Source organism: Poromitra crassiceps (assembly GCF_964638095.1).
Source record: "Poromitra crassiceps genome assembly, chromosome: 2".
Classification (NCBI taxonomy): domain Eukaryota; kingdom Metazoa; phylum Chordata; class Actinopteri; order Beryciformes; family Melamphaidae; genus Poromitra; species Poromitra crassiceps.
In genome coordinates this window covers 55,397,596-55,416,704 of record NC_139624.1, presented here as the reverse complement: position 1 = coordinate 55,416,704, position 19,109 = coordinate 55,397,596, and the positions used below count along the sequence as shown (strand labels likewise).

The 19,109-nt window shown below is 44.7% G+C and overlaps 1 protein-coding gene across 1 annotated transcript in view; it reads left to right on the top strand.

Annotated features, from left to right (window-relative positions):
* Positions 1-19,109, top strand: part of magi2a (membrane associated guanylate kinase, WW and PDZ domain containing 2a) — a gene marked incomplete at both ends in the record, with an annotated part of 305,378 nt that overhangs the window by 278,433 nt on the left and 7,836 nt on the right. Inside the window, 5 exons of the mRNA XM_083662535.1 lie at positions 8,967-9,221; positions 10,981-11,166; positions 11,874-12,156; positions 13,440-13,665; positions 15,579-15,731. Of these exons, the coding sequence (XP_083518661.1) occupies positions 8,967-9,221; positions 10,981-11,166; positions 11,874-12,156; positions 13,440-13,665; positions 15,579-15,731 (1,103 nt within the window). The remainder of the gene's footprint in view (positions 1-8,966; positions 9,222-10,980; positions 11,167-11,873; positions 12,157-13,439; positions 13,666-15,578; positions 15,732-19,109) is intronic.

Genomic DNA, 19,109 nt, shown 5'->3' with positions numbered 1-19,109 from the left:
ACTTAGACTCAAGGATGATCTGATTAGATTTTGGTGGTCAAAGGTCAAAGGTTAAGGTCACTGTGACCTCTCCAACGCCATTTTCCAGCTTGTTAACGCGATATCTCAGGAATGCCTTGACGCAATTTAATCAGATTTGCCTCAAACATAGACTTAGACTCAAGGATGATCTGATTAGATTTTGGTGGTCAAAGGTCAAGGTCACTGTGACCTCTCGAATGCCATTTTCCAGCTTGTTAACGCGATATCTCAGGAATGCCTTGACGGAATTTCATCAAATTTGCCTCAAATATCGACTTGGACTCAAGGATGAACTGATTAGATTTTGGTGGTCAAAGTTAAAGGTCACTGTGACCTCACGAACGCCATTCCCAAGTTCGTTAACGCGATATCTCAAGAACGGCTTGATAGAATTTCTTCTGATTTGGCTCAAACATCGACTTGGACGCAAGGATGAACTGATTCCATTTTAGTTATCAAAGGTCAAAGGTCAAGGTCACTGTGACCTCTTGAATGCCATTTTCAAGCTTGTCAACGCGATATCTCAGGAATGTCTTGATGGAATTTCTTCGAATTTGCCTCAAACGTCCACTTGGACTCAAGGATGAACTGATTACATTTGGGTGGTCAAAGTTCAAGGTCACTGTGACCTCACACACCCAATTTCCAAGCTCTGTAATGCAACATCTCAGGAGCGCCTTGATGGAATTTCTTCCAATTTGCCTCAAATGGCGATTTGGACTTAAGAATGAACTAATGGTGGAGGCATAAGTCCACGTTGTGGTCGTTTAATTGTTATTATTGAGTCTATTTTTAAAATAACTGCACTCATGGCTGTTTGCACTGCTCGTTGCTTCGGAAGCCGCCATACTATTTTGACAGCGATTTTTTGTTGTTACCCTGATTGGCCGGTTACTAGTGATGCGCGGATCACCCAGAACCCGCCGGGTCCCGCGGGCTGGCCCGCTCGCAGGCAGTCTGGGTTGGCAAATTATGAAAATATCGCGGCTGTGGGCGGGGCAGGCTCAGAATGTGACAAAGCAACATTATTAAATAATTTAGTTTGAGCAATGAAACACGCAGAGTAACCCTTTATTAAGACGTGAACTCTCTCTCATACGTGTACACAATCAGCGAGTCTGAAGCTGTCTGCAGTGCACCTGCTGCACTAAAGAAACGCTTGAATGAGGTAGCCTATGTGCTCTCAAAACAAACATTTTGGAAGGATTATTTGCTGTAATTATTATTTGAAGTGTCCATAAAACGAATGCCACTGCAGATCTTCTGTGTGGACTCGAATGTGATCTATTTGTCAATTTTACTGCAACGTGAGTAGGCTATGTGACCAATTGAAAGCGCATGAGGTAATTCAAAGAAATTGGAAGGAATAAGAACTGTTTCTGTAGTCAAGTCAAGTCAAGTTTATTTGTATAGCACATTTCATACACAGAGGCAATTCAAAGTGCTTCACATAAAATGGTTGACAGGAAAAGAAAAGAAAAGAAGAGAATAAAATGGACATTTAAAAGCATCACAACAAAACTTTAAAAAAATAGTATAAAAAGTGCATTAAGCAACAGGCGCAGCAGTTGCAGAAAGAGCTAAAAACTTATAGAGGACTCATTGGGTTTGCAAAGTAGCTGTCAGCAGTTAAAAGCGACGGTAAACATAAAAGTCTTTAGTCTATTTTTAAAAGTAAGTAAGGTTGGGGCAGATCTGAGGTCTTCAGGCAATTTGTTCCAGCTAACAGAAGCATAGTGGGTAAATGCAGCCTTCCCATGATTTGATTTGATCCTAGGGACAGTTAATAAGCTGGACCCTGTTGACCTAAGAGTTCTAGACGGTTCGTAGCGTGGGAGCAATTCAGCTATGTATTTTGGGCCTAGGTCATTAAGTGATTTATAGACTAATAACAGTATTTTAAAATCTATTCTATGACACACTGGCAACCAGTGTAAGGACTTAAGAACTGGAGTGATATGATCAGCTTTCTTAGTCTTCGTTAGAACTCTAGCAGCAGCATTCTAAATGAGTTGAAGTTGCCTAAGTTCTTTTTTGGAGAGACCAGAAAAAAAGCTATTGCAATAGTCTAACCTACTATAAATGAAGGCGTGAATTTTTCTAGATCCTGTCTGGACATGTATCCCCTAATTCTTGCTATATTTTTAAGATGATAAAAAGCTGATTTTCTAATTGACTTAATGTGGGAGTTAAAGTTGAGATCGGAATCAATAATAACGCCAAGATTTTTGACTTGATCCTTAGGCTTCAGGGATAGAGACTCAAGGCGTACAGTGATTTTAAGTCTTTGTTCTTTGGGGCCAAAGACGATCACCTCTGTTTTGTCTTTGTTTAGCTGTAGGAAATTCTGGCACATCCAGTTATTTATTTGATCAATGCACTGGCACAATGATTCTATGGGGGCATAGTCAGCTGAGGAAAGAGTTATATACAACTGAGTGTCGTCTGCATAGTTATGATAGGCTACTTAGTTTTTTTGCATAATTAGGCCTAGAGGGAGCATATAAAGGTTGAAGAGAACGGGCCCCATAATGGATCCTTGAGGCACCCCACAAGTCATCCTAGTTAGGTCAGATGTGTAATTGCCAATGGAGACGAAGTACTTCCTGTCTTGAAGATAGGACTTGAACCACTGGAGGACCGTACCCGATAGCCCAACCCAGTTTTCCAGTCTGTCCAATAAAATTGAGTGGTCAACAGTGTCAAATGCAGCGCTAAGATCCAGTAGCACTAGAATCGAATTTTTGCCTGAGTCTGTGTTCATTCTGATGTCATTTATGACTTTAGTAAGCGCGGTTTCTGTGCTGTGATGGGGCGAAAGCCTGATTGGAGTTTATCTAGGAGATCATTTGAGGTTAGGAATCTATTGAGTTGTAGGTAAACAACCTTTTCAATTATTTTGGCTATAAAGGGGAGATTAGATATTGGTCTGTAGTTACTGATTACCGATGCATCAAGGCTACGCTTTTTTAGTAAGGGTTTAATAACTGCAGTTTTCAGGGACTCAGGAAAAGTGCCGGTCAAAAGGGAGCTATTAACTATTTGCAATAGGTCCGACGACAGACAGTTATAAACGCTTTTAAAAAAGCTTGTTGGAAGGGTACAGCACGAAGATGATTTAAAGCCTTGCACATGTCGTGGTCGATAACGCTGAACTGGGACAAATTTATCGAACTAGGGATCTGCGGGTAGGATGATGTCACAGCATTTCTTGGTGTGGAGCCACTAATAGCCTGCCTGATATTAATAATTTTATCCGTAAAAAAGGCAGCAAACTCATTACATTTGACAGTAGAGAGGAACTCAGGTGCTACACAGAGAGGCGGGTTAGTCAGTCTATCAACTGTGGCAAATAGAGTGCGTGCATTGTTCACATTTTTGTTAATTATATCGGAAAAGAACGATTGTCTCGACCTTTTCAGTTCGAGGTTGTAGGAGTGAAGGCTTTCTTTGTAAATATCATAGTGAATGTGAAGATTAGTTTTCCGCCATTTACGCTCAGCTTTCCTGCAATCTTTCTTTTTGCATCTAACGGATGCAGAATTTCGCCAGGGTGCTTTAATCTTGCCAGACAGCATTTTTAACCTAACAGGCGCCACACTATCAATAGCATTCAGAATTGTTGAATTGAAGTTATCGAGAATGTCATTGACAGAAGCTGATGTGGGAGGAGATAAAGAAAATGTCTCCATAAACAGCGCGCTGGTGCCTGCATTAATGTCTCGTCTTTTAACGGTTTGTGACCTATTAATGATCTCAGGGGAGATTTCAATTTCAAAAAAGATGCAAAGATGGTCAGACAGCGCAACATCAATAGTCGACACAGAAGAGGACTTGAAGCCCCTAGTAATAATAATAATACATTTATCTTATATAGCGCTTTTCTAAATACTCAAAGTCGCTTTACAGAAAACACAGAAATAAATACTTTAATTTGAAAACATTCATGAAAAGGTGGGGACAGTATGTAGAGTGGAGTGGGGTTAGGAGGAGAAGGCGAGGTTGAAGAGGTGGGTCTACTCTTGAGAGCCTGTTTGAAGGAAGTTATGGACTGTGATTGACGGATGTGGCTGGGGAGAGTGTTCCAGAGGGTGGGTGCGGCAACTGAGAAGGTCCGGAGTAATAACTAAATCCAGGGTATGGCTTCGGTTGTGAGTAGGCCCTGAAACATGTTGAGACAGATCAAAAGTATCAAGTAAGATATTAAGTTCTTTGGCAAAATTATCCGTCGGGTTATCAATATGAATATTGAAATCCCCAGCAATAGATATACAGTCATGTTCCATGAAAATTAAGGAGAGTAGATCAGCAAATTCAACGAGAAAGCTGCCTGAGTATTTTGGTGGTCTATAGATATTCAGCAGTAACACAGTAGTTGAGCATTTCAGAATATCAGCAAGGTATTCGAACGATGCGAAGTCTCCAAATGTTACCTGCTTACATTGAAACATATCAGAAAAGACAATTGCTACTCCCCCCCCCCCCCCCTCTTATCAGCTCTGGGAGTGTCAATGAAGCTATAATTAGGCGGTGCTGATTCGGACAGAACAGCCACTCTGTTGTTCATATCGAGCCAGGTTTCGGTGAGGAACATTAAATCCAGATTATGACTGGTAATCAGATCACTGATGAGGAGAGATTTATTTGACAGCGACCTAACATTAAGGAGTGCGGCTTTAATATTTTTAGAGCCTGGAACTTGTATCGTTTGCTTTACAAGGGCAATGGAGATTAAGTCTGATTTAGAGACAGATCGTGTTGGGGGGAAAGTATTATGTCTGTATGAAATCAAGACTGGAATCGATTGGGAGACCAATGGAGGTCTATCGCAGCCAGTAACGCAGCAAGACTGCTGTGGGACCTTGTATTTATCGGAACAGACCGATGTAGCCTACCTCTACCTGCTACCTCCTTTTGAAGACCTTGGATTAATTGAGGAAAGACCGATATTAGCTGAGTTTGTAGCGCCGACGAAGCAGAAAGAGCTCAACAACATGAAAGCAGCCGCGCAACGCATCCAGAGCAGTAAAACTGTTGTGCAGTCGCACACCGGCACGCATGTGTGTGCCTGTGAGAGAGAGAAGGAGAGAGACGAGTTTGGACACATTGGAGACCTCTGCTGCGCTCATCGTGAGTCCAGAGACATATTACATTAAATTGGCCGTTTGCGGGTTGCTGGGTTGGGTTGGGTTTGGCATTTTCAGATATTTTAACGGGGCGGGCGGGGCGGACTCGCTCCGATGACGGGTTGGGTTGGTGCGGGCGTTAAAAAACCCTGACCCGCGCATCACTACCGGTTACGTTGACGTCAACTAGGAGGCAGGTCCCTGATTGGTCCATGTACTTTGTAATTTCTGGAAATGGCTGGGGGCGTGGCGGGCTTAGAGGCCCAGACTGAGCCACGTGATCAGAATGGTTTACCAGCCTAACCTCTCTTGTGCCTTTGTCCTCCATTTTGTCCTGCCCATCCTCTCGTCTCCCTCATGTCTCTCTCCTCTCCAGCTCAGTGCGAGCTTCATGTCCGTTAATGATTCAGGAAAACAAACAGGATTTAATCGGTCAGAAAACCGAAGCACTAATCTCAGAGTAATTATACTGAAGCCTTCCTACAAAACACTTTCTCTCTCTCCCTCTCTCTCTCTCTCTCTCTCACACACACACACACACACACACACACACACACACACACACACCCTTCTCACCAATCCTCTTCTTCCCACTCTCTTCCGCCCTCTCTGTCAATTTCTTCTCACCAAAGGCTACCATCTGACTCATGCCTGGCCTCCTCTGCGGCCCTAACTTCCATCCTAATTGTCTGACTCCCACTGGCACTTTGCGAGGTGTCAGACAGCGCTCTCTACTTCCAGCTCCCAGTTCTACCTGCACCTCATGTCCCACTTCAAGATTTACACAATCCATTGTCTTTTTGTGTATTTTTTTCTCCCTCATAAGATAACTACTTTTGTTGCTGCAAGGACATCTATGTACGCATGCATGTGTTGTAGTGTGTTCGTGTGACAATAAAGACGGGCTGCCGTCCAGGGGCGTTTCTAGGTCCTGAAGACATTGGGGGCTTTAGCCAGGTACCCCGACGGGGAGGGGGGTTAAGGCGGGAGGGGGTTCCCCTCCCCCCCACTCAAAAAATTTTGGTTTTTCCAATCCGTAAATACCCATGTTGTGAGTCATTTGAGATGAATACAGAAGAACAAGATTAGTGGGTCTCAAAGTGAGGTCCAGGGACCACCAGAGGTCCTTGATAGGGTTCTGGCGGGAGTCCACTTAGCAAATTTACATATTTTATTTTATTAAATATTATATCTCAATGGTACGAACCCCCCCAGTAACTCCTGTGAAGGTATTTTATTAAGGTACACGCTTCCTGTAAACCTAAATTCTGATGGTGCCGTTTTTGTATCATATGGTACTTTTATTTTGAAACTTAGAGCGGACGTAGTGATGTTATATCTACGCTACTTGACGTAAGGTGTGCTCACCGGCCGGTCGCAAAACACATGTCGCTCTTCAACCTACGGTTCTATCTAATCAAAAGCGCCTAGCTGGAATTGGGAACAACGTATTGTTTGTTGTAATGGTTTAATGAAGCAGTGATGTGTGGTTTTGTTTAATGTAACCGTGAAGTGAAGGCATTGTTATTGTGACAGTCATGCTAACGTTAGCTTCTATAGACATTGGAGTGGATGGCTGTGGCTTCATGCTGATGCTAGCGTTGTAGGTTGTAGGTTGTATGGTTAATAATATTCTGTGTGAGATATTTTCTGAGATAAATGGGCCTTGAGCATCAAGGCCCATTTATCTCAGAAAATATCTTCACAACTAAACAGCTAAATAACATAAGATAATTTCATAGTTGTAGCTACTGTGATGCTGTGCATGTTGGCGCATGTCATTTGTTTGAATAATTCCATAGTGAGATGATGAGCTCGTGTGGAGAGGAGGTGGTGAGGAGTGAAGCAGAAACATTATGTAATGACACACTATGACAATAGTAACTGATAATTTGGTCCTGCATAGCCTACTGATATTTTCTGTTTTTTTTTTTTAGAAAACTGTTTAGAACTCTGACTTAATGATTTTGCTTTATTTATTTTATTTTGTTGTTTATTTGATTGTCTGTTCCAATTTTGTAAATGTTTAGTCTGATTTTTTTGTATAATGTACTGATTATTAATGCCAGACTTTGTTTATTGAAAAAAAAAAAAAAAAAAAAAACTCTGGGGCTAGGAAAAAAACATCCGGGGCTCTAGCCCCGGAAGCCCAGGGCTAGCGACGCCCCTGCTGCCGTCTGAAATCGTGTTTAAATGTATCATTACTCCATTCAAGGCATAGAGGGCTCTATTCTCCCACAGGCCATCGGCGCTATTACGGGCCTTAACCGCAAAAAAACGTGCCTTGCGCCTGTTTCGGCAAGATAGCAATAGGCTTTAGGCTGCCAAATGCGCTTTAGGCCGAATGGGCGTGGCGCAGTCCCAAAGTGGGCGTGTCGGCGCTAAATACCAGCCTAGTCATATCTTGGGAGCTGGCCTACATTTAGCGCTTTGCGCTTTTCAAAAGCAGGCCTATTCTTTGCCTTCACTGCTTCTTCTCTGTCACCCTTCTCTCTCTCTCTCTCTGAGTTCCCAGCATGCATTGTGTTTCTTCATTTCGCTACTAAATAGCCACCAAATGAGCCAAAATAGATATAAAAGGTAGTTCTAAATTAATGTGTAATGGTAACACAGCCTGCCATTGTCAACATTTCAATATTGGACAAAATAAAACCTCGAAATGAAAACACCACCCTATGTGAAACATATATGTCCTCCTGGGCATATATATACCCCTTGTCGAGTTAACGTGATTTAGAGAAGTAACAGCGGAACGCGCTTCGGAACGCGCTTCTAATGGCATCTGCTATACTGTGATGTCCGTCCAATAACTTGGCCCTATTTCACATTTAGTTTTACAATAAAAACACATTTATGCAATGACTTGACATAATGTAGGGTATATTTATGTGCATCATCCTTCCTGCAGCAGGCGAGAGAAAATGATATCTTTCTGGACAAACTTTCACCAATCTAATAGGCTATATTTTTCTAGCTGATGCATAGAACATTATTTTCACTTTGATCTTGCTATAGTGTAGCATATTTACATGCTTGCAGTATTGAAACTGCAGTTAGATTGGTTTGAGAAGCATAATAATATGGAATAATAGCCTATAATGCAGACAGACAGGCTGGATGAAGGGAGGGGGGGGGGGGGGCAGAGCGTTTGGCTTTCGTCTGGTTTTGCGGGATCACTGGAATTGGAGCTAAAAAGGCAAGCGTGCGATTCGTTTATTGCACTTATCCAATGAGCATGACGGTGCATAATTTTACGCCTAAAAGGCGTGGTTGTAATGCTTTGGGCTGCATCTAGCGCCAGCACGACGATATCAAGTGCGCCTTTCCACGCCCACTGCTTTGATCTGCGCCTGCCGCTCGGCCTAGAAACTGCGCCGATGCAACGATAGGGGCCAGAGTGTGCAGCAAGACTAAACAACCAAAAAGTATTCTAAGCGGCTGTGTCCACTGGGTGTTTTTCAGATTAGAATGCTTTGGAAATCATGCCCAGAGCGCTTCCAATGCACACAGACCACAGCGCACAGAGTGTTTTTTGTTTTGTTCTTATTCTAATAATAAATGTAGGCGTGTCTGCTGCCGGCCGTTCTCGCCGGGCTCGAAGAGAAAGATTTTGACAGTGAAATTCCCAGACGTTTGGTGGTTAGGGGGTGCTGTTGGCGCCGCTCACCAAACGTCTGGAAACCGAGACTAGGCTGTGTGAGCTGGCTTTAGCAGTATTGGAGTTCCTGAAAATGGAGCCTGTGTCTGTCCATGAATGAGTTCAGGATGCAGAAGATGAGTGCTTGCACCGCCTGCTCAGCTCTCTACCTCCCTCTACAGGTGAGTCCTGTCCAGAGAATGGCCGCAGCCCAGGCTCTGTCTCCACGCAGCACAGCTCCCCGCGCAGTGACTTGACCTTTGCCAACAACACCGCTACCGGCGCGGCACCCGTGGGCATCATGGCCGCCACCTCAGATGGGACGTCGACCCCGAACACGCAACCCAGCGATGTCATCATCAACCGCAAGGAGAGCGAAGGCTTCGGCTTCGTCATCATCAGCTCGCTCAACCGGCCCGAGACAGCCGCCACCAACAGTGAGTCCTCTGATTGGTTAGGTGGGAGTCAAGTAGATCCTAATGCAGTGATTCTCAATGTGGGGTCCGGGGACCACCAGGGGTCCTTGAGGGGGTTTCAGGGAGTCCCCAGAAAATTTATGAATTATTCAAGTTCAGCATTATTTAATTGACAAGGAGTTAAGATAGTTGTGGGATTCTGGACAAATCATATCTAACATTAAAAGATATTCTCAGATCTGAGTCCGAGAGACAAAATCTCCATAAATGGGGGTCTGTGGCCCTAATGTGGACTAAATGAGGATCCTGAAAAGGGGTGAGAACCACTGTCCTAATGCCAGGGGCGGAGCGACCCTATCAGCCCAGAGGGGGCGAAGCTCTTAGGGGGGCCCCATCAAAAAAAAAAAAAAAAATTTTTTTTTTTTTTTTTTGAAGGCCAGGCCAGGCCGCAGGGCCGGTTCCAGAACAAGATGACTAGGGGTGCATCCTAGATAGGAAGGGGTGCAGATGCCCGGCCAAAGGCCGGGCCCGCCTGAAAAATTTGACATGTTATTTTACTAAAAATAATGCATTTGACCATCATTTCAAGTAGAATGATACCACCCAAGCAAGAATATTTCAAGTGTTTCAAGTGCTGTACTGAAATATTTGGACCATATAATGATAATACAATTATCTCAACCTTAAAAGGTTACATATAGGTGCCAAAAAGCCATAAAATCACATCAAAGAACAAAGAAAAACAACAACTATAATTCAAGTTTAAACAGTAAGTGTGCAGCTGTAGCATTTATAAAAAAAAATTTTTTTTTTTTTTTTTTACTTTTCAACTGAGCATGCAGACAAATAAGGGTGCAATGCATGCTTTTGCACCCCCGTAGAACCGGGCCTGCCAGGCCGCGAAGAAAAATGTGCCTTTTTTGCATGTTTGAATCGGTTTTAGCCATATTTAGTGGAATATCTCATTTTAAACACACCAATGTTATTGTCTATTGATTGAATTCCTCTCAGACTCACACCACTGACTTTATTAAATAAAGTAATTTTAAGTCACAACTGTAAAATAGCTGATAGCCCCTATATCCGAAAACACAATTTGTCACTCATTGAGCCAAGTAATATTATGTCCAAGAAAGACTACAGTGAAGCCACTTTACAGACAAGCTTGTTCTGAAGAAGAAAAATAAAAACACAGGTTGCCAGCCAGGTGGCCTGGCCTGCAAAAAAAAAAAAAAAAAAAAATTTTTTTTTTTTTTTTTTTTTTTTGATGGGCCCCCCTGACGAGTGGGCCCGTGGCGGCCGCACCCTCTGCCCCGGCGTACGCTCCGCTACTGCCTAATGCGTTATCAGGCATTCTCTATTCTGTCTAACAACCACTTGAAGTGCAAAGCCTCATAGGAAAGCTCTTAGACACATCCATAGCCTAACAGATCATCTTTAGATCACTTCAGAAGATAAGTGCCAGACCTTGAACTAAACTTATCCGGTGGAAGAGGTCAAGGCTCGATAAAAAGAAGAAGCACCTCTTTCCACGATCATCTCAATTATATCAGCCATCCCACGGCACGTCAGTCACACAGATCCGAGCTCTTGCCGGCGTGGGCTTTGCTGCTTCGCCCACACACCCACACACCCACACGCCAAACCCCTTGAAGAGCAAGCCGAGAGAGACGGAGAGAATAGTCCGTCAGCCGTGTCTGTGCACAGGAAGGCATAATCCAATCTGCGGCGCGCGTGCGTGTTTTTACCTGCGACTGTTTGTGTTCGGATCCTCCACCAGCTGTGCCCCATAAGATCGGCCGTATCATCGAGGGCAGCCCAGCAGACCGCTGCGGGAAGCTGAAGGTGGGGGACAGGATCCTGGCGGTGAACAGCCAGTCCATCGTCAACATGCCGCACGCAGACATCGTTAAGCTGATCAAGGACGCCGGCCTCAGCGTCACCCTGAGGATCATCCCGCAGGAAGGTGAGTGAACATATGGACACAGAAGACACCCGGACTTGAAACTGCAATGCTTAGGATCGATCATGATGTATGGCAGCAATTGAATGGGCTTTGCTGAATGAAAGTTTGAATACAAATTCTGCAAAATGTGATTGTGTAAAGATCAGCGAGCACTTGCCATATGCAGGAGTTGTGTATTCCCAGTCTCTTCGTTGTATCAACACTCAGCATCTAGGGCGTCCAGGTAGTGCAGCGGTAGATTCCCTGCCTACCAACGTGAGGGTCGCAGGTTCGAGCTCCCGTGTTACCTCCGGCTTGGTCAGGCATCCGTACAGGCAAAATTAGCCGTGTCTGCGGGTATGTGTCCTGGTCGCTACACTAGCGACTGTTCCTCTGGTCGGTCAGGACGCCTGTTCGGGGGCGGAGAAGAACTGGGGGCAACAGCGTGATCCTGCCAGCGCGCTACGTCCTGCCTTCGCTGTTAGGTGAAAAGAAGCGGCTGGCGACTGCACATGTATCGGAGGAAGCATGTGCAAGTCTATAAGTCTCCCCAGATTGGCAGAGTGGGTGGAGCAACGCCCAGGGCAGTAGGAGAAATTGGCCAAGTACAATTGGGGAGAAAATGAAAAGAGAAAAAAAATCTGAAAAAAACACACTAATGGAACTTTAAAGTAACTGTTCAACCATTCTTGTGATTTGAGCTGTCTTGACTCTTATTGAATCCCCAGAGCTCAGCAACCCCCCATCAGCCCCCAGCTCTGAGAAGCAGAGCCCCATGACCCAGCAGCACAGCCCCCAGACGCAGCCAGGGGGCACGGGGGCGACCCAGCCCAGCCCCCAGATGCAGCCGCGGGGCACGGGGGCATCTCAGCCCAGCGCCGGCGCCCCGCAGCCCGGACCCACGGCGTCGGAGCCTGGCCCCCCCGTCAGCCAGCCCAGCCCCATGCCCCACCACAGCCCCGTGACACAGCTGCCCACCCCGCCACCACAGACTTACGTCCATGAGAGCAGGTAAGGCAAATGTCCAAACTTCTCATCCACATGCATACCTTTTTCAATCATACTTATAAACAGGAACTTCACTACCAGTGAAAAGTTTGGACACACCTGTTTGAATGTTCTGATTTTCATTCTCTAGCCATTTTGATCTAAAAGCTTATATTCTTGATTGTTTCTTAGTCAAATATAAATTGTGAAGTTCATGTCTATGTATGAATTTCTTCCCAAAGCATTTTGTCTTTCCATCATGACAAAGGGTGGTTACTTTAAAGAATCTAAAATATAAGATAGTTTTGATTTGTTTAACACTTTTTTGGTCACTGCATCATTCCATTTCTGTATTATTTCACAGTTTTGATGTCTTTACTATTATTCTAAATTGTGAAAACTAGTAAAAAATAAAATAAAATAAAAATAAAATAAAGAGAAATCTCTGTGTCCGAACTTTTGACTGGTAGTGTATGTGGGAGATACCATACCAAGGATGCCATGTCATGTTACAGTAACTTTCCTATCAAAGTCGCAGTAAACATATATTTTGCTTATATAATGAAGAGAGCTTACATCATTGTACTGCTTTGTAGCTGTCTTGATTCTGGGATGCAGTGAAGCATCTTTTTAATAGACTAGCCCTTCTATCTGTCTCTGGGGCAAAACACTTTCCCAGGTACCAGTGAGTCATACTCCTCCTTTCCCCAATGCTTTCTCTCTGCCTCCCTCTCACTCTGTCATTTTCTTCATCTTAGTTTTAGTTTCCTCCCCTTCTCCTTCTCTTGTCTCTGCTCTCTATTGGTCTCTCACCCTTCTCTCTCTCCCCAGTTTGTCGTATAAAACATCCCTTAACTCTTATGGACTGCTAAATTATTTACATAAATTGCTTCTTTATAGAGGTATGTTGAATATTTTAACAAGAACTACAGGGGGCCACAATCCACAGTGTCATTGCCTTTTCCCTCTCCTTTACAGAATTTCCAAATCTCTTTGTACTCTGCCAAACGGCAGTCTCTGAAACACCTTATTTTTTTTATTATAAACCTTGTATGTGATGTGTGAGAAAAAAGGAATTTTCCCGCTTGAGTCGTGTTTACAGGTTGTCAGTATGACCCAAAACAAGCCGTTGCTGTCAGCTAGTACTGGGTGACCCAACAGTTTGTCAAAAAGCATTTACGCTCACCGCGCGTTAAGTGCACTCAAACATAAAAGTAATGTACCGTGTCCAAACGGAATGACAACAGTAATAGAAATCCGACTTGCTCCCTCCTCGATGTGTTCCTTCACTCTGACTGGTCTGTTAGCTACAGGTCAGAGGTGAAGGCGAGGCAGGACGTTAAACCAGACATCCGACAGCTGCCGTTCACAGACTACCGACAGCCGCCGGTAGACTACCGGCACCCCCCGGTTGCAGACTACAGGCAACCGCCCACGTTGGACTACAGACACCCGCCGCTGTTTGACTACAGGCAGCTAGCCAACGACGCCAGGCAGTTCACCATCCCAGACTACCGGATCCCACCGGTACAAGTAAGGAGGTTTTCCCACAGTCAAAGATTGTTTTTAAGTGCCGCGCAGTTCATCCCATCACAAGCTCTCATGTTGCAAATTGGATCAGTCTCAAATCAGTCCTCAGTGCCAAGCACATTTTCTGTTGGCAAGCTTCAGCATGTTGCCGCCATGTATTTCCTACTGATGGAGTCTAGACTATTTATAAGCCAAAAGAGCTATAAATGTTCAAATCAAATGGAAAGTGCTACAATTAATAAGTGATGTCATATGATAAGTTTACCTTCTATGAACCAATTTCTTCAACTTCTCACAAATATATGTTCTTTACTACTTCAAATACAGTAAGATCAGCATTGAGTGATACAATTGTCACCAGAAATGGTAAAGAAATTGAGTTGGTATCTACTTTCAAATACCTTGGGTTTTTAATTGATGACCGCTTGTCTTTTAAGGCGCATATTCAGTATGTTTCAAAGAAGCTGAAAGTTTTATTAGGATTTTACTTTAGAAACAAGTCTTGCTTTTCTTTTTTTGTGAAGAGAAAACTGGTGGAGTCTACCTTTCTACCTGTTCTTGACTATGGCGATGTGCTATATATGAATGCCACTGCTCAGTGTCTCCACATGCTGGACATTGTGTATCATGGGGCTTTGAGGTTCATTACAAACTGTGGATCTCTCATCATTGTGCATTGTATTCAAAAGTGAATTGGCCTGCTTTATGTACACGCCGCCTCAGTCATTGGTATGTCTTAATTTACAAAGCCATTCTTGGTAAAGTTCCTACCTACCTGTCGTCACTTTTAAGCTTCAAATGTGGGAATTACAATCTTCGTTCTCAGGACACTCTACAATTTTCTGTTCCCAAAGTCCGAACTGAATTGGGGAAGAAAGCTTTTAGGTTCTCTGCACCCACCGCATGGAACAGTCTGCAGTCTGATCTTAAACTTAATAGCTTAGTAAGCCTAAATGGTTTTAAGGCTATGGTAAAATCTCTTTGGAACAGGCTGTCTGTATGCAAATGTTTTATTTGATAATTTTAATGTTATTCAATTGTATGTGTTTATGTGTTTGTTTGTTGAAACTTTGTGTTGCTGCTGTTTCTTGGCCAGGTCTCTCTTGTAAAAGAGATCTTTGATCTCAATGGGACAAACCTGGTTAAATAAAGGCTAAATAAAAAATAAAATAAATACATTACATTTTTTTTTTCACAGTATGTTCTATTGATGTTAGTTTACATACACTCATACATGATGTAATTATATTTTTTGAGTACTAATTCATATACTTCATATTCATATACTTAAAGCTGCACTACGCAAGATTTTGATGGGCTGCAGGTGACAAGTCGAAGAGCATCCCATCCCACCTACCGTAATTAAGAGGCAATAGATTGACGCTATTTGCCCCAAATCCCCACCCACAGCAAGTGACGAATTGAAACCTCCTCTAAAGCGTGAAGTTTAACCTATCTCCTGAGCAGCAGTGAGCAGCGCTCTGTCCAGAGAAAGCTGGACTCAATGTTAGATCTTTTTCCTATTTTATCTTTGGTATTGGTTGCATCTCATAAAGCAGCACAGACCAGCCGGGCTGGTAAACATGAGTGTGCTGTGTGCCATTTACTACCGTTGCGTCACATGATTTTTGGTCTTGAAGTCAAATAATTAAATTTCATTTGAGGCCGCCAGTGTGTGAAGCAGGCGCTGCTTTAATATTTTATAGTGCTGTTATTGTCGGTTGTGTCTATTTAAATATCCCTACTTGAGCTGTTCTTACAGACTTATTTTTCCTTGCTGTGTCCTAGTACAATTTACTGCTGCAATGACCCAGTTTCTCCACAGAGATCCTTAAAATTCCCTGTTAGGTAATCTTATCTCATCTCATCTCATTTCATCTCATCTCGCCATATCTCCTGATCTGCAGCTGCCTCAGCTTCCCCAGGACTTTGACTTCTTCACGGTGGAGCTGGAGAAGAGCGCCAAAGGCTTTGGCTTCAGCATCCGCGGAGGGCGGGAGTACAAGATGGACCTGTTTGTCTTGCGCCTGGCGGAGGACGGACCCGCCATCCGCAACGGGAGAATGAGGGTAGGCGTGGTGATGCCAAAGCACTAAGCTGCTCTTTATCACGCTGCATTACAGGGCTGAAGCTCTCTGTAATTGACTGATGTTATCAAGGCAGCAACTCTCAATCTCAGGCCTGGATCCTAAATAAGCTGTCAGAATAACTCCTCTGTATTTAGTAACACATAATAATAATAATATATATATAAAGATAGATAAGCTAGATAAAACATTTAAGTGGGCCAGCGTAAATGTCTTACTTCGTACGTTCGTGTTTGCTCAGCTGCATAATCTCCCTCTAATTGTTGCTACTGTACTATATGACGTCATCATCAGTCAAGAAGATCTTTGTTTTCTGAATTAATATATATATCATAAAAATATAATATGAATTAGATTGGATTAGATGGCTCCCATTTTCCCAACGGTCCCCAATTCCTCTACTATCGTGTAAGTTCCGTATAGCAGTGGTTCTCAAACTTGTTTACATCAAGGACCCCTAAACTGACACAAATTAGACCACAGACCCCATTTGATAAGACTTTGTCCCAGAGTCCCCCATCTGATAAGACTTTCGCTTTTAGATGTTTTATTACAGAAAGTGTATGAAACCCATGACCAAAATAGTCATACATTCTGTCATTGTGATACTCATGGATGGAATTATAATGAAAATAAATTATTCCCCTTTTTGCTGCTGACCCGCTGGAACCCCTCAAGGACCCCTGGGGGTCCCTGGACCCCACTTTGAGAACCACTGCCCTATACTAAAGCATGAGTGCTCCATTTGCTCTGCCTTCAGAAGACACTGTATATGGAGATGTGGCTTAATTGGCTCCCCACCACCAGCAAGTAGCAACCTTCACAGCATCTTTTCTGTATTTGCCGATGGAGATTACCGTATCTTGTGAGGATCACTTCTCTCTCTTGATTTCCTTCTCCTTTTTTGGCTTCTTTCTCCCTCTCTCTTGCACGTTCTCCAGTCTTTGCGTGTGGTGCTGATGGCCTGCGCCTGCTGTACATCCCTTATCTGTAATGAACCTGTCAAAGATAATGTGTGCAAAATGCCCCCGGGGAGGTATTACTCTCCCTCCTCGGTGCTGAGGTCGATGGAGTCCGGTGGGCTGGGACGCGGGGGCCCCGATGGAAAGGAAGCAGGGATGGCTATGGGCCAATCTCTCTCCCACCGCCCTGATGTATGATATTTTGGATTATGGGTTCCACGCGTCGCTCAAAGTCGCCATACAAGCTGGCAGGAACTCTTTTTTAGATGAATGGAAAGAGAAACCGCAGTATTACTGTAGGTAGGATAATCAAAGCCAAGCAGTGAAATAAACTTGGACTAGATTTAAAAATCGGTTTGTCAGTACCGTTTAGTAGTGATGTCGCATTAATATATAGTATGATTTGAAGTACACTAATTTAAAAAAGTACTAAAAAGTATTATTATTAATTATTCAACTAATGCTAAGAAGCCTTTTTACTTGACTTACTTATATGCCAGTGTGTCAAGTGACTGGTTAGAAATATTGAAAACATTTAAGCGTCTCTTCAAGCGGTAAGATTTCGGTAAGACATCCGGGTAGTGCAGTGGTAGATTCCCTGCCTACCAACGTGAGGGTCGCAGGTTCGAGCCTCCGTGTTACCTCCGGCTTGGTCCAAGCCGTCCATACAGGCACAATTGGCCGTGACCGGATTAAGCCGGATTAAGGGCATGTGTCCTGGTCGCTGCACTAGCGCCTCCTCTGGTCGGTCGGGGGGTGCCTGTTCGGGAGGGAGGGGAACTGGGGGGAATAGCGTGATCCTCCTATGCGCTATGTCCTGCCGGTGAAACTCCTCGCTGTCACTACTCTACTGCACATGTATCGGAGGAAGCATGTGCTAGTCTACAACTCTCCCCAGATCAGCAAGAGGGGGTGGAGCAAAGACCGGGACAGCAGGGGGAATTGGCCAAGTACAATTGGGGAGAAAACGGGGGGGGGGGATCCAGAAAACAACTTAAACATAAAAACATAAACAATATATATATAAGACACTGCTTTGGTAGAGACTCAACTGCAGTAGAAGCAACTCAAGGCCAGCTTCATCCCCAGCACAGCCTCCACACATGCCACAGTGTTCAGCTTCATCCCCAGCACAACCTCCACACATGCCACAGTGTTCAGCTTCATCCCCAGCACAGCCTCCACACATGCCACAGTGTTCAGCTTCATCCCCAGCACAGCCTCCACACATGCCACAGTGTTCAGCTTCATCCCCAGCACAGCCTCCACACATGCCACAGTGTTCAGCTTCATCCCCAGCACAGCCTCCACACATGCCACAGTGTTCAGCTTCATCCCCAGCACAGCCTCCACACATGCCACAGTGTTCAGCTTCATCCCCAGCACAACCTCCACACACGCCAGTGTTCAGCTTCATCCCCAGCACAACCTCCACACACGCCACAGTGTTCAGCTTCATCCCCAGCGCAGCCTCCACACATGCCACAGTGTTCAGCTTCATCCCCAGCACAGCCTCCACACATGCCACAGTGTTCAGCTTCATCCCCAGCACAGCCTCCACACACGCCAGTGTTCAGCTTCATCCCCAGCACAACCTCCACACACGCCAGTGTTCAGCTTCATCCCCAGCACAACCTCCACACACGCCACAGTGTTCAGCTTCATCCCCAGCACAGCCTCCACACATGCCACAGTGTTCAGCTTCATCCCCAGCACAGCCTCCACACATGCCAGTGTTCAGCTTCATCCCCAGCACAACCTCCACACACGCCACAGTGTTCAGCTTCATCCCCAGCACAACCTCCACACACGCCACAGTGTTCAGCTTCATCCCCAGCGCAGCCTCCACACATGCCACAGTGTTCGCATGCCCTCCATTCAACTCTGGCTCCTTATTAAAGATGAGGATGGAGCACGCTCTCCTCTGCTGTCAGGAGGTGACGATTAATGAGCGCGTCGTCCTCTTGCCTTCCACCTCTCTTCAGACCACTGTAATGACACCTAACGACTCCCCCTCTCTTCAGACCGCTGTAATGACACGTAATGACTCCCCCCTCACTTGGTCTGGACTCCGCTCGCGACTTTCAAATGAGCCCGGCCATTACCAGAGGACTCCTCCATTTGTTAGCGTAATTGGCCGACACGTTCCGTTCCCGCTGCCAGTGAATCCTCGCCATTAGTCAGCCCCCCCTGATCCATCATTCTTTGAAGGGCTGAGCAGCGAGAGCCTTGAAGGAGGCGAGGTTGACCCTTGACCTCTGCCCATGTACTTCAGAGAGAGGTCGCAACATCAGTGTAGCACCGAAAAGGTGAAGTTGTCCAGTTAATGTGTACATGGGCTGACTGCGTTTTTCCGGAGCAGGCTGTATTGTTGCAGATGAGCAGGACATTGGTATTC